A 16,574-nucleotide genomic window follows, 5' to 3' on the forward strand; every position below is an offset into this window, starting at 1 on the left:
AGTATTAAGCTCATTATTTTAATTTCAATAAATTATTAATGGAATCTTATAACTGGTTGCAGAGTTATCAGTTATGTTTAGTTCAAAGAAGTATATTTTGAGCTAATATTATGCAATGAAATTCTATAATGTATTAACACACTCTACATAATTGTAAAATAAAAATAACATTTTTTAAATAAATTTTATAAAATTGTTCTTCTTATACAATAATAAATAACACATACTTATAATATTTATAAAATACATTTTATGTATTGTTTTGAATGTTAAAAAAAAAAAATTATTTCTTTTTACATTACGAAGAATAAATTTATTGCACATATATGCTTAGATACAATAAGATACAGAGTCATTTAATAGATAATTCATAGACGAATTAAATCTATGTTAATAACATTTTTATTGCTACAAAATGCACAATGATTGACAATTTTCATGTAGAGGATAAACTTGTAATACTAAAGACAAGGCAATATGATTAATATTACGATAATTCAATTATAGTATTCGATCTTTAAATATATTTCGCGTTTTTGTATTAACGCTGTCAACTAAATATAGTTAAAAATAGTTTTCTTTTTTTTATTTATTAATTTTTTTAACGTACATTATTATACTGTTTTAATTAAATTAAGATTGGTTAACAATTTTTATAATTAAATTATTAACTATCCTTGCCATTGCACATCTGGACACATAAGTACTCGATTTATCTTGCTTTAATAATGCAAATAGCAATATAATAACTTAATTACAATTATATAATAATATAATTTATAATACTTTGATAAATACAAACCGAAGTAGAACTGATAATAACAAATACTTTTAATTAGTTTCAAGAATATAATAGTATATTCAAAATTATAAATTTTTCTTTAATTTTATAGTTTTAATATCATAATTTACATTCACGAAAAGAAAAAGTGTAAAAGAAATCTTATAACAATTTATCTTTTGATAAGTATATTTAACTAACATGTAAAAAACATAAATTAAAATATTTTGTTCACTTTATATTTAAATAAAGCTTCAACGTTTCCATTCCAATTAAAAGTATTTATTTATTTCAACATATTAAAAATTAAAAAATATGAATTAAGTTCATTATAGTATCAAAATGATCTAACGATTCTGCTTATAGTTTTATGCGATTCGATTTACGAATCCGATAATTTTTCAGTAGATAATCGAATCGCTTGTATTTTCAAGTCCTTAGATTAAATGTAATCAAAATATATATTTTTATTCAACGTAGTTATTTTGAAAGTTTAAAAGCTATAAAAATAGCTAACAACTATCTCATCGGACACAGCCTATCTGTTATTAATTTTGTATTCGTGAATTTTAAGTTTACTTTAAAGGCAGGATTATGATGGATGAAGCTATATGAAAATACTTTTGTATTTAAAGAATAAATGGTATATACATGATTAACTGTACTTTTTTTCTTGAGAATAAAACTTGTTATAATTCCTTTTATTTTGTTAATATTATTTAAAAAATTTTTATTGTATTTTTCAATTTATGTGCAAAATTTTATTTTTGTCGACAAATAGGTCAAACATCTAAATAGCATTTAAGTTATTCGGTATTGTGAAAACAAAAATTATTGAAAGTATTAAAAATTACCATTTAAAAAAATATGAATTTATACTTAAGAAAAAGGTGGTTCGTGCTAATAGCTGATGAATCTTTTCAAACAAAGTTTTGTATTTTGTCTTAGAAATTTTAATACATTTTGTCTTTAATAACGGCAAATATCATTTTAATATTAAATAAATATAATTTGAATGTTAAATTGATCACTATTAACTATCAGAATTTTATGTATTTGCTTAATATTGTTTGATATTACTTTAACATTACACTTAAAACTGTATTATACTAAGATTATATTATCGTTGTACACTAACATAGAAAGTCGAGTTAGCATCGAGTTACAGGACGTCAAAAGTAAATTATTTTTAATTAAAAGATTATTATTATTGTGGATAAATTGATTGATTGATTATGAAATTTGCAATCATTATTTTTGTTCTTTTTAATATATCATGGACGCTCTGTAATAATAAATTTATTGAAATAGTATCACAACATATCAGATTTTCTTTGAGAACCTTATACATTTTTGTTGTTAAATAAAAATTCTAAATTTTTTGTCTTCCATACGTAAATATTTTTTCTAAATACACAAATGATATTTTAAAATTTTTCATTGTTAATAATTATTTTTAAGTATGTATAATTTATATATAGCAATCGTTTATTTTATATGTTAAAATATTTCTGAAATTAACAGCATATAAGAAAACATTTATGAATTATAATACATAATAAGACATTGATCAAAGTAATTATTATAAGTATTGATAAGCTATAAATTCATCAAATATGTTAATTTAAAAGAATTTCTAATAGAAATATATAAATCATGAGTGAAATCATTGAATTTTTTTTAAAGGACCAATTGACACGATTGATATTATAATTTCTATTTAATTTTATAATGGTGATATACCAGTTATAAATTATAAAAAAGTTAAATAATAAATGGCAATATAATGTATATAAAAATTAACGTATTAATATTTAAATCATTTTAAATTGCTAATGTTTGGGTTATTAAAATTCAATTATATCTTGTATTAATTTGTATATCAAATTTGTTGTCTTTATATTAAAACATAATTTGTGCATGATTTGCTTTTATTTATTATTCAAATTATGCAACACATTAATAACTATTTTATAGCTTAAAATTCATTAGTGTTGCTATAAAATGAACAAATTTTTTATTTGAATCTTTTTTTTTTTAAACTTAAATTGAATAATAGTTAGAACTTGGGATCAATATTCTAGGCTTAAATTTTCAATATACATATTAGATTAATTATTTAAGAAAATAAAGTGAACCTTTATATATTATTAAAAAATGAATGTATTCAATTTAATACACTTCTTTTTTTTAATTATATATACATTTAAAAAGGATAATCACTTAAATAAAAGATATTATACAGTTAATCAGCAATATTTTAAATAAATATAAAAATCTATTTTTATAAGTGCTTATTACAAATAAAATATGTTTATTTAATAATAAATATTATCACTTATATAATATAAGTACAAATGTCATTTTCTATTGATTAGGGTATAAAAATTATTAATCAGAAAGTACACATGTTTTAATAGCTCAAGTGAAAATCATTTCTGTGATTTTAATAATTTGTAATTATTATTTTAATTAAGTCTCCTGAATAACTAAAGAAATTAATGAGAGTAAAACATAATAAATTAATCATGAGATCATATGAAATACAGGAGATAAAAAAATTAATGTTTGTTACATGTATTATGAAATTAAATTTTCTAGCAATGACAAAAAATTTACTACCATTAAAATTGAAGCCTTGCATCAATTATTACTTCACAAATATATTTAGATGGAAGAATTTAAAATTTTTACGATTTAGCATAAATTAGAGATGTTTCATATGTCTTACTTTGTGAGATACTTGTATGGTTTAATAACAAGATGTGGTAATATAATGAGCGTCGTCATATTTTATCACGTGTATGCATTGGGAGTATTAAATAATTGTTAATTTTGAATATTAATTTAATTGTAAATCACACTCACTATTTTCATAGTGCATAGTCAGTCTGATTTTCCTTAACAGGATTCAACTCATGTATGCAATAGATGCAATTAATCGATATGATTAATACTTGCCATTTAATGTCAAACTTTTCAATGTAGAATCTAGTTTTCCAAAACTCAATTTACTCAAATATAATAAATATACTACACGAGTTATGTTGTAGTACTAAGACTGCTTAAATAACATAGAAATTAGTGTTATTATTAATAAATATGAATACTGTTTATGCATCATGTGAATTGGCTTGTGAATATCAAGAATGTAAACTGCACTCAATTTTTCAAAGTATAAATTCTTTATGTAACACTGCAGATTATAAAAGAATTAATTCGACAAACCCAAAAAATAATGGGTATTTTTAATAAATATATTTTTCACTTGAGCTATTTAAAATTAATGATGTTTTGTTTAAGTTATTTTCATACTATAATTAATGCATGAAAATATGCTTGTACTTATGTCATATAATATGAGACAATATTAATAAAATGTTATTTCATTATCACAATTCAAATACTTTTTCATTTAACCATATTCTGTAGGAAATTGAATCAATTATTACTTTAATTTAAACCGACTAAAATATTAATAAAAAATAAATAGTAATTATAATTTTTTAATATTTAATGAAAATAATAAAAATGAATTAAAAAAAACAACTACACATATTTCATTTACCGCGACTCTCTATATTACTAATGGCATTTCTCTGAGAATATATTGAACCTTGAGCTAATCCTCTAAGTGGACCTTTGCGAAGCTCTGAATTAGGACCTTTTGCAAGATTACGATTACCAGTAAAATAAACATTTTGTCCTACAGCTAATGTTTTGGTGTATTTTTGTTTTATTAACAATGATGGATCAGGACCAGACCATGGTGCATAATCAGGTCTAAAATATTAATATGAAAAATCAATATCGATATGTTTTATATATATATTATTATAGGTCAAGAAAAGTCGCTTACAAAAGTAAATTATTATTTGCTCCTTGTGGTAAATCTGTATTAGGACCCAATGGTCTTATTAGGTAAGGTGATTTATAATCATCATCTTCTGTTGTACTAGTTCCACGTGAAATTCTGAAATATTAGTCAATGTATTGTTAATGAGTTATTTAAAAGCATCAATGTAAAGACAATATTAACAATACTTGTCTTACTTTGGAACTTCACTTTTTTGTTTTGATCTTTTTGATTGTTCAATATTTACTTCTTTTATCATTCTTTTAATTGGTGAAGCATGTAATTTCAGTGCTTCTATTATTGGAGGGCAATCTTTTTTATCATCACTTTTATTACTACTGTAAAAATAAAATCAAACAATAAATTTTATATTTAATTCATGATTTTTGAACAAAATGTTACCTTTGACTACTGGACGTATTTAATGGCTTTATGGCTTCTTCTGTAATCATAATATCTAAAATATAAGCTGCTCTCTCTTCATCATAATCTACACTATCCATTGCTAATAAAATAACTTTTTCTGGTACAGCTTTAAATTTATCCATTAAATGTAGTTTTACTATATTTAAATTATACAAATGAAATTTAATAAGCAAATAATCATTAAGGCAAAAATTTCATTAAACTTACTTTTGTTTTTTTCTTCTATACTTTTCATTCGTGGAGGTGGAGTAGGAGCAGATGGAGCAGTGTAACTCTGGAAAAACAAATATCATGGAAGAAAAATAATTAACTTTTATTAATTATATTTAATAATCTATTTTAATATATTTATTTACCTTTTCATCTTCTTTCTTTTTAATAGACAATCTGGATGGAGCAGTTGGATTACGCTTTTCATATCCAAGTTCAAGCAATTTGTCTGTTGCTTTTTGAACATTATTTTCACATTGCTCTAAAGTATCAAGAAGTATATACTCATCCACTTTAGGAAATACATTTTTCAGGTACCTACGAATAATATATAAATTATTTTTTTTTATATTAAATATATTTTTTATATGATAATATACTTTTTCTACACCAACTTCAGCAAGCTTGTACAAGAGTGAAGAATGCGTGCTTTAAGAAATGAATGGTACAATACAAAAAAAATCATTAAAAAATTCTTAAAAAGAAATAAGTACATTCTTATAAACATAAAAGAATAAACTAACCTATCTACGTTTTGAGTAACTGATGCGATTCAACATCTAAGGTATTGAAAACCGGGATGAAACTGAAAAAGATTGGGGTAGAAATAAAATTTACAAATAGTAAACATAAAAATAATGATATGTATGTGTTTAAATCTTAGATTTATTTAAAATAAGTGGAAATTAAAAAAAACATTAAGTTCAATAAGAGAATATTAATTTAAAAAATTGTATTTTAATTTACTGTGTTTCAATTTATTTTTATACAATATTATTCCATGCTATTATAATTTAATTAATATATTTTTCAATAATTAATAGTGTAATAAATTTATAATTGAGTGTTAGATACAAAAGGTTGTGGAATCTATAAAAGAAAATAAAGAAAACTTAAAGTACTTTTAATTTTAGATATAAAAATAAACATGCAATAGTACAAAACTTTAATTTTTTTTATAAACTGAGACTGTTTTATTTTTAGTTATAAACATACCAAATAACTATGGACTAAAACGGTATGATTTTCTTAGTATTTGATGTATTTTTAATTAATAATATACACCAATAAATTGAAAATCTTTTCTGTCATTCATTTAATTTCATAATAAATCTCATACTGTAAAATATTTTTATATAAATTATTATAATTAAGATTATTACTATTCATGTGCAAAATATCTTTCTTTAGATGATATGAAATTATTTTATTGAATGACAAAATACATTTAAATGAGCAATAATAATAAAATCTTTTCGTTCTAATTATCTTTGCACATATTAATATGATATTCATAATATTAACATCTAGCATCCAAATACTGGTTTTGACATTATTAAGAATGGAGTAAACCTAAGTTTCATTTTTGGGGAATGCGGGACTGGCCGTACACCTCGTGGTGGACTCAGTGTTAGAGTTGTATGTATTGCGTGGGATGGAAGACGCCATCTCGGTATTGCATAGCTGGAATGTACGCCTATTGGTGTGCAAGGTCCAGGCTGACAAAGCGGATTCTTCTCAACTTGTAGTGCACTTACAACCAAAGCTGGTCTATTATGATATCTGCAAGAGATTAACCAAGTTTTTAGTATTTGAATCAATGGTAAAGACAAATGTATTACAATTACAAAAAGGATAAATTTTAAAATATACGTATAGGTACATATTCTTTTACAAATAGTTTAATTTTTAAAATTAAAAATTTTCTTTTTAAAAATCTAAAGTTAAAACAAATGAAATTTAATCAATAAAAAACTATACTGATAGTTAATTTCATAAAATATACAATTCAATACAAAATTGAATCAAATTGTATATAACATTTATTTCAGAATGAAATTAATTGAATTTAATAATTACAAATAATTAGCATTAAATAATTGCAAGTATTGACAAAATTTTTAGAATTAACTATTTACATAAACAGTGTTAAGATTATTACATCAAATTGTACTCATCATTCTCAGTTAGTGCTAAATACTCATCCAAAATATGATGGCATCGCTAATTTAAAAATTTTTTACAAAACTTTCTTAAGCATTTGTAAAATCTGTGAATAGTAGATATATTGTCATGCTTTTATAGAGCTTTTTTTAAAGTTATTATCTCTTGCCATTTTTAATATTTAATAAATCGTAAAAGGGACAATCAAATCTATTTTCCAATATCAATGAAACTTTAACTGTATAATATATATAAAATTTCTGATTTGTAAAGCAATGCTGTCTAGCATTAGATGAGACAACTTTTGCATTAACCTAATACATTTATCTTTATTATTCAAAAGATATTTGATAGAGATAAAATAAAATACATTAACATTAACATTATAAATATAATGAAGTATTATTGGATAAATTAAGAAATATTGAAGAAAGTTTTGTTGAAATACTATTAGAATTTGTTTTCTCAATATTAATTTTTGAAATCTTACTTTTTTAATAATAATCGAATATGGGTATCAGAGACAGTTGGAAACATGGTATTGATTTTCACCACTTGTAATTCTACGTCTTCGTTTTGAATTAAGCTAGTTTCCATATTTCTGATTGGGGTTGGAGATCCGATCGTCATTTCACCAAGTCGGTTCGTCAAGCCACTCACAGATCGATTAGATAGTGGAGTCTTTAAATCCTAACAAATAATAAAGCAGAAACATTTTTCATTTATATTGATTATTTTATATTATACAATATTTATTTACAAAAATTGATTTTTCATTTTTCAGATGCCACTTGCACCTACCTGTAGACTTGGAGGTAAGAAAGCAGGTTGTGGATTACGATAAGGTGAAGGAGTTGGATATACTTGTGGAACTCTATGAGCTCCAGAATAAACTGAATGCCCTGTTGTGGAATTTCCACTCATCTGTCATCACATTATTTAATGTGATAATCCAGAAAAATGCAGCATGGAAATATTATAAGTATTCAAAAACAAATTTAATATGCAAATAAATGCATCTGTATATACTTAATTTATAATTTACAAAAGTTTCAGTCATTACTATGTATTAATTAATGTAATGTTCAAATAATTAATTTACAAGTCGATTATACAGAATCAATGTTTCTTTTTTCTTCCTGCTGCTATATTATTTGAAAGCTTATTATTTTAATTTTGTAGAAAATTTTAACAAAATATAAAAATATTTATTATTTAGTTTTTATTATTTCCATTTAATAATAACTAATTATATCTATATTTAATAGAATAAGATATTAATTAAATTACTTGTCTTTATAAGAGATTTAAAGGAAAGTTACAAATATAAAAAAAAAATGAAAACAAAATTTATAATAAAAGTTCTATTTACCTGTAAAGGAATGGATTCACTCAGGTGATCGGTTGTTCCGGAACTTGGAGTTGTTGAATTTTGAGATTGGATATACTGAGCATACTGCCAATAACGTACTCTTGGGTCTTCCCAAGTAGTTGAGCGATTGAAGTGATTTATAAAATAACTAAAAAACGAAAATTTAATTAAATAAATGAAAATAAATAGATAAATATAATTATTAAAATGATAAATTAAGTATCAGGTATCCGAATGAAATATTGATAATAAATGTATATATTGAACCAATTTTATGGGTGTACATAATAAATTATATTAAGATACTATCTTACTATAAAATAATTAAAAGGAAATTTATGAACGTAATAACGCGAAAGATAATATTAAAACAGATTAAGTATTATCAATGTGTATATATCGTTAAAGGTATTAATATAAAATATTAATATCTATAAAATAATCGATAAATTATTATCAAAAAATAAATTAAGAACATACGCTCGACCGCTTCTACTGTCATATCTGCATTCCCATCCAGGTGGCAACTGATTTCTTTCGCTTTGTTCCGCCATTTTCATTTATTTGGAAGACTTATACTTTGACTAGAGATGTGTTGTACAGTAAGCACAAATTAACTAACAAAATTAGCTGATTATTAGGTATTTACTATATGATTTGCGGTCTGACCAAGTTTCGATGAAATATTAAATCACTTTTATAAGAAACGAATATTTGATTATTAAAAACGTATAACAATTATACATGCATGCATCTATATCTGTGCTCGCATGTCCATGATAAACACATTATCAAATTGATTAATTGCAATGGACTCATAATTATTTTAATATTTTAATAAGCATTTTATTCGCATGAGTATTTAAATAATTTTTTATTGTAAAATAATGATAAAATTTAAATTGACAAATCCAGATATGAGTTTAAAATTGCCAACTCATAGATGCAAGATGATTATTTACGATTCCATAAGTTCTATTAATTAACATTATTACACAACAATTTATACAAAAGAATAATATAAGCATAGAATGTCTATTCCGTCTCCATATTGGGATTTGTAATGGAGATCTCCAGTTATTGGTTCATACAAATGCGCGTAATTTCAATATGAAACTTTATTGATGAGAAAAATAAGCATTAATAATAATAGTTTATTAAAAACATTAGAAAGTTATTGATTATTTTATATTTGTGTACAATAAAGAACTAAAAATAATCTATTTATGGATTAAAGTTTTATATTTGAATCATTTAATTAATTTATATATTATTAAATTAGAATATTTTAATTTTAATAATAACTCTGCAAAGAAATTTCGAATTTTCTACATACAATTTGTTAAAATAAAATAATATTGTATTAGGTCAATTTTTAAATGCATTAAAAACTGTTTATTTAAAGATATACAATTTTTAACGTAATATTATATTTAAAAAATAATCGTTAAATTTACTACAGATTTTTATAAATTATGTTTAGAATAAAACCATTGAATTTGTAATTAATTTAATAATTCTGTGTATTTAAATATATAATTTTTGTTTCAACAACGAACTTCATGTAAGCTACAATAATAAAGACGAGCGCATCAAATCCAAAGAAACGTCATTACTTCAAGTTTTGAATAAGGAGAATATTTTACGTTATTTTGACAATTTTATTGATTAGATTCTATTAAAAATATATTGTATTAAATAATAAAATCTATTAAATAAAATTTTATTTTAATTTAAAATAATTTTGAAAAGTCTTGCTAATGTTGATATTAAAAACAATAAAACTCATATAATATAGCAATCAATATAAGCAGGTACAATTGCAAGCGAATGCGAATGTTACCCTACACATCTAAATGATAACTATAATTATTAAAGTAGTTACATCATATTTATATATATTTTTTAGATTTCACTTAATACTCAGTAGCCACAATAGTGAAAATAAATTTATATAAGTACTATAAATTTGTACTGCAAAGTTTATTTATGTATATTTTACGGATATTTTATAATTACAATTTCTTGTTAATATCATATATTCAAACAGATATTTAAATATACTATTATTTGATTTTAATTCTGGTTTAATTTCAATATTCAATTACCTTTTAATTGTGATAATATTTTGAAATTAATGTGATTATAGTACCCATTGGGCATGAAGTTCTCATTGCACAAAAATTTTGATAAAACTTACCTGATAGGTTATTATATGTGCTATTAGTGTTTCCTTACATTTTGCTCTAATTATAAATCGTACAAAATTGTAATGACAGTATCAGCAAGACAAACTTTTCTTTTTCTATTAGTAAACAGAAGAATTAATTTTTATTTATAATTGAAATGTAACGTTGTGTCGTTAAAAAAAATTACTAAAATGTCTGCAAAAATATATCAATCTGATCAAGAATTAGAAATAAAAGTAAAAAAAGGTATGTTTATTGATTTATAGATATAAAAATAAACGAATGAATTGTAATTATATTAGCTTTTTAATGGATCGAAGATTTTTTATGAGTTTTGTATTAAAACACTTTTCTAGCAACGGAAAGAATTTCTGAAAATATGCACATTGTGGCCAATGAACCATCATTGGCATTTTATAGATTACAAGAGCATGTTCGTAAAGCAGTGCCTCCAATGATAGAAAAAAGAGTTGAAGTATTAGCTTTAAGACAACAGCTTTTAGGTCATTGTTATGATATCGAATATGCAATTAGTGCAATAAAAAGTATGGAAGGAGCTACCAAGAGTTTTAGTAACACTTTGGAATTATTAAAAAATGCTATTTTTTATAAGCAACAAATTAAATATGAAGAGCAACGCCGTAAAAAGATAGAAGGCAATAAAGAATCTATGTACAAAAGACTTTCTGCGCATATTCCAAATCTACCAGATGATATTTCTGATGTAGTTAGAGAGACTGCAAATCGAGTTGAATCCATTATGAATCATGCTAGGCATTCCAGTTCAGAAGGAATGCGAATCAATTAATAAATTTAATAACAATACTTTCAATTTTTAAGGTAATTGATTATTAATAAGTAATATAATGAAAATTTGAAATATATTTATCATTATTTTATATTTATTGTATTTGTAAATTTTCCGACTAAACTTTTAATATATTATAAACTTTAGAATAAGATTTAATATGTATATTCAGTTAAATTAAATAAATGAATGTATAAAGATGCAAAAGAAAAAACCAATTAAATATTTCTATTTCAATATAAGAAAATTATATGAATAAAATAATTGATAGAATAGCATATCAATAAAAATATTTATAAATTCATGATATTGGTTATTGAAGAATTTCTAATTTGTATGTACCTACATATATTTTTAAGTAAGTTATAATTGTTTATTATTGATGTCAAATTTGTTCAGAATAAAGATGAAAAATAATATTTCTACTCTTTAATAATTTGTTATATTATAAATATGTATAACAATATTAGATAATTATGCATACAAAAATAACTTTATTTTTAATTTATATAAACGTCTAAATTGTTGAAATTAAATATTACATTTATGCATTATTTGTCTTATTTCAATATTGTATAGGTTAATTTAATAACCAAAATAAGAATGTATTTATAAAATGGATTCTAAATTGCTTAAGCTTATTCCTTTTAAAGTTCAAGAAAATGTTTCTATTAACATAATTAGAAGATATATTTTATTAATTAGTTTCTAAGATTGTAATTTCTCATTTAAAATGCCATTAAAAATTACATAATTAATTCTACGCAGAACAGATTAAAATCGTCAAAAATTTAAAATTTCGATTTAAATAACTTCATATCAGCATGACGTCATTAATAAGCAATATGTGACTATCTTCAGGTTATTGCAATCTCGTGACTTGTTATTGAACATAAAATAATGAATAAAATCAGTTTCTATAAACGATTTACCGACACTATATAAATTGCAAGTAATTTAATACGTACAAAGGTGGTACCTTATTTTAAAGTAATTAATATAGCCATGGCCGATCGTACAAATATTAAAGAAATGATTCCAGCACTTCCAGACGAAAATATTGGTAAGATATTCTGAAAAAATTCCAGACCCTCCCACATAGTTTTTTAAACTTAATTTAAATTTAATTTTAGGGCTTATTTTTTTTAATTTATAAACATTTTTTAATCATTATCAATCATTTTACATTTATTACTATATTTTTATATTTTAGATATGCTTGCTGCAACTAGTATTTTACAACAACAAGCTGCTGACATTAGAAGTCAACGCATTAATTGGCAATCTTATCTTCAGTAATTATACAATTTATAAAAATTCTTATTTTATTGAAAATTTAATTGCTTAAAAAATCTCTTTAATTATTTTCACTCGGTATGTTTATTTATTACTTTTGTTCTACTTTAGGTCTCAAATGATATCTAAGGAAGATTATGATTTTATTATTGCTTTTGATACTAATGATTCTAGTACAAGAGAAGCTAAACTGAAAGAAAATCCTGGACAAGCGGCTAAAACTTTTCTTAATTTATTAGGTCATGTTTCAAAAGATCAAACTATTCAATATATACTTACTATGATTGATGACATGCTGCAGGTAATTATTTTTTGTATGAAATATTTATCAATATATATATGTACATATGTATTATTGTGTGTGTGCGCGATTGTGTGTAATTTAATTTAAAAGCTATTTATATATTAGTCATTGATATATATATATTTTTTTAATAATCCATACTGTTTAATAGGAAAATCGTAGTCGTGTCGAGATTTTTCGTGAACATTCAACACGAAAGAGAGAGTCAGTATGGGGTCCTTTCTTGAATCTATTAAATAGACAAGATGGTTTTATCATGAATATGACTTCTAGAATAATTGCTAAATTAGCATGTTGGAGCCATGATCTTATGGAAAAAACTGATCTTCAATTTTATCTTACTTGGCTAAAAGATCAACTTAAGTTAAGCGTGAGTTTTTAATTTTTAATTCATTATAAACAATTAATTTAGGTATGTTATCAAAAGCTGCTTTAAAATATTTTTAATGATTGTTTGCTTTGAACTATATATTTGTAATTTATTTTATATTGATAATGATAATAAGAGTTTCATTTATAATCAGTTTCACTTTACAATCATATACATACATGTATTATTTTGTAGTATGCATAAATGGGTATATATGCATGCTTGGCTGGATGTCTATACAAATGTAATATACACACAGTATAGCATAAATGGTTTAAATATTTTATAAAGAATAAATGGTTAAAATTTTAATTTAATACGAAAGAGTTTTTGTATATTTCACTAGTTTATTTTGAAAGATAAAGATTTGTAGACATTTATATTTCCTTTTTTGACATAGAGATAAAATTATTCCCTTAACTACTTGTGTGGTTTCTTTAGCCATAATGTATTTAAAGAAAAGTTCTATGATTTTTTGAACCATTATAAAATAAGCGTTATATTTTTAATTAGATACCAATGTTTGTTTTGATTGATAATTATATGAGACCATAATCTGATAATGTAATTGGAACTCTTTATGGCTTTTACTTAATACATCTGTTTATATATTCATTATAACAAATTGATTTTCATTAATTTTTTAATTTTCAAATATAATTAACGTTAAAGAATGGTTTAAAAGTAATTTGTTATAAATTTAAGTGATAATTGTATTACAATATTTTGCGATCATCAATATTTACATAATGCGAATAATAAAAAATTTAGATTATATAATACATTATTTAAATTATCATAGTTTAAAATTATTCTGAATGTTTGAAGTCACAAGACACACCGTATGCATGATGCTATAATGTAAAAGTTTTACCTAGATAGTATTGTAATTTAATATATATTTAATTTAGTTCAATTAAATTATAAAGTTATCTTTATAGAAAAAAATTCATATCAATATTTATTTGTACGTCTTTAATTGGAAGTTATAATTTTTGTGGAATAATAATTTTGAGTGATACTTTCTTAAGAAGTTTGCATAATTATTTTCAATTAAATTAATTCTAATGTTATTTCGAATCAATTTTCAATACATTGAATACATGATTATTTAATATTGGTCTGATTTTATTTATTCTATTTTTAAATAATCATTTTAAAATACTGTGAAAGTATATCTTATAATTACTTTAATTCAATATTTATTTTAAAAATATAGATAATAAATTGATTGTATTTATTTTTTTTAGAATAATGAATATATTCAATCAGTTGCAAGGTGTCTGCAAATGATGCTTCGCATTGATGAATATCGTTTTGCTTTTGTCTCAGTTGATGGAATATCAACTCTCTTAAGTGTTTTATCTGGCAGAGTAAATTTTCAAGTTCAATATCAATTAATATTTTGCTTATGGGTGCTTACTTTTAATCCTCTGCTTGCTGAAAAAATGAATAAATTTAATGTCATTCCTATTCTAGCTGATATATTGAGTGACTCAGTAAAAGAAAAGGTAACAAGAATTATTCTTGCAGTATTTCGAGTAAGTATATTGTTTGACTTATTTAATTATTAATTTGTTAAATTTTTTATTTCCAATTTTAATTAGAAATTTTAATTATTTTAGAATTTGATTGAGAAAGTTGAAGATTCACAGGTTGCAAAGGAACACTGCATTGCTATGGTTCAATGTAAAGTTTTAAAACAGCTATCGATTCTGAGTCAACGAAAATTTGATGACGAAGATTTAACTGATGATATTGAATTTTTAAACGATAAGTTACAAGCATCCGTTCAAGATTTGAGTTCTTTTGATGAGTATGCAACAGAAGTAAAATCTGGCCGTCTTGAGTGGTCACCTGTACATAAGTCTGGAAAATTCTGGCGAGAAAATTCAAGTCGGTTGAACGAAAAAAATTATGAACTTCTTCGAATTTTAGTTCATTTGTTAGAAACTAGTAAGGATCCTTTGGTTTTAAGCGTTGCGTGTTTTGATGTTGGGGAATATGTACGACATTATCCAAGAGGAAAACAGTAAGTTAAATATATAATTAATGAACTATTATAGTATATAGTAATATATATAGATATTTTTCTATTTATTATTATAATAAAAAATTAGATTTAAATGTATTTCTTTTTCTATTTTAATAATAAAATTTATTATAAATTCTATTTAAAATAAGCATTACTTTTACTTTTTTTAAAATAATTTTTTTTTAATAATAGCATTATCGAACAATTAGGAGGTAAGCAAAGAGTGATGCAGTTATTGAGTCATGAAGATCCTAATGTCAGATATGAAGCTCTTTTGGCTGTTCAAAAATTAATGGTGCATAACTGGTATGAAATCAGTATACATTAGATCTCGTTAAAAAATTTTTATGTATATAAAATTTCATTATAAATATTTAGGGAGTACCTAGGGAAGCAACTAGAAAAAGAACAAACCGGTACAAGTGGAGCATCTGGAACTAAACCCGGAACTCAAGTGCCTGCAAAGGCTTAAATATTCAAACAGATATGACCTGAACAATTGGTCTTATTTCATATTAAGTATAATGTTGAACATGAATTAATATATCTGATAACCACGTTTTAATATCTTAAATAGATTTAAAGTTTAAATAAACCTTGATTGTTATAGAATTAAAAAATTCTGTGAAATATAGATAATTATTATATTTTTCATTATTGGACAATATAATTTCACATTCCATAAAAATTAAAAATATTCAAATCATTTTCAAACCCAGGTATAATATTTTTAAAAAAATTGAAAATATGAGTTTTAATTAATTTTTTTTTTAACTTATTAATAAAGATTAATTAATGTAATTACAATGATCATATATATATATATATATATATATTCTTGATAGTGGTGTAGATGTTTGCACAAATATATGCTTATATAATTGTATTAGCGCAAACAGTGAGTGTGTACTATAAAATATTTGAAAATATTGTTATATAAATTATTTAAAAATATATTTGAAACTATTAGTAGAATAAAAGTA

General features: G+C 22.8%; 3 protein-coding genes across 3 annotated transcripts; 2 read left to right on the forward strand and 1 right to left on the reverse strand.

Annotated features, from left to right (window-relative positions):
- Positions 1–4,305: 4,305 nt before the first annotated feature.
- On the reverse strand, positions 4,306–9,243 carry LOC105363901 (uncharacterized). Its single transcript, XM_011501703.1, has 11 exons — positions 9,070–9,243; positions 8,590–8,737; positions 8,019–8,141; positions 7,708–7,907; positions 6,627–6,836; positions 5,420–5,591; positions 5,271–5,337; positions 5,040–5,199; positions 4,835–4,975; positions 4,641–4,754; positions 4,306–4,564 (listed from the first exon to the last, which is right to left on the reverse strand). Exons 1-11 carry the CDS (start codon positions 9,147–9,149, stop codon positions 4,342–4,344), a joined length of 1,638 nt encoding a protein of 545 aa, XP_011500005.1. The 5' UTR covers positions 9,150–9,243; the 3' UTR covers positions 4,306–4,341.
- Positions 9,244–10,969: 1,726 nt separating this feature from the next.
- LOC105363902 (protein MEF2BNB homolog) lies at positions 10,970–11,613 on the forward strand. Its single transcript, XM_011501705.1, has 2 exons — positions 10,970–11,024; positions 11,135–11,613. Exons 1-2 carry the CDS (start codon positions 10,970–10,972, stop codon positions 11,584–11,586), a joined length of 507 nt encoding a protein of 168 aa, XP_011500007.1. The 3' UTR covers positions 11,587–11,613.
- A 780-nt stretch (positions 11,614–12,393) lies between these two features.
- VhaSFD (V-type proton ATPase subunit VhaSFD) lies at positions 12,394–16,156 on the forward strand. The gene is made up of 8 exons (XM_011501706.1): positions 12,394–12,649; positions 12,800–12,881; positions 12,994–13,183; positions 13,338–13,556; positions 14,807–15,097; positions 15,182–15,588; positions 15,784–15,897; positions 15,970–16,156. The coding sequence occupies exons 1-8, from the start codon at positions 12,592–12,594 to the stop codon at positions 16,061–16,063; spliced, it is 1,455 nt and encodes a 484-aa protein (XP_011500008.1). The 5' UTR covers positions 12,394–12,591; the 3' UTR covers positions 16,064–16,156.
- The last annotated feature ends 418 nt before the right edge of the window (positions 16,157–16,574 follow it).

The sequence above is a fragment of the Ceratosolen solmsi genome, unplaced genomic scaffold, assembly GCF_000503995.2.
Source record: "Ceratosolen solmsi marchali unplaced genomic scaffold, CerSol_1.0 scaffold23, whole genome shotgun sequence".
In the NCBI taxonomy this organism is placed as follows: domain Eukaryota; kingdom Metazoa; phylum Arthropoda; class Insecta; order Hymenoptera; family Agaonidae; genus Ceratosolen; species Ceratosolen solmsi.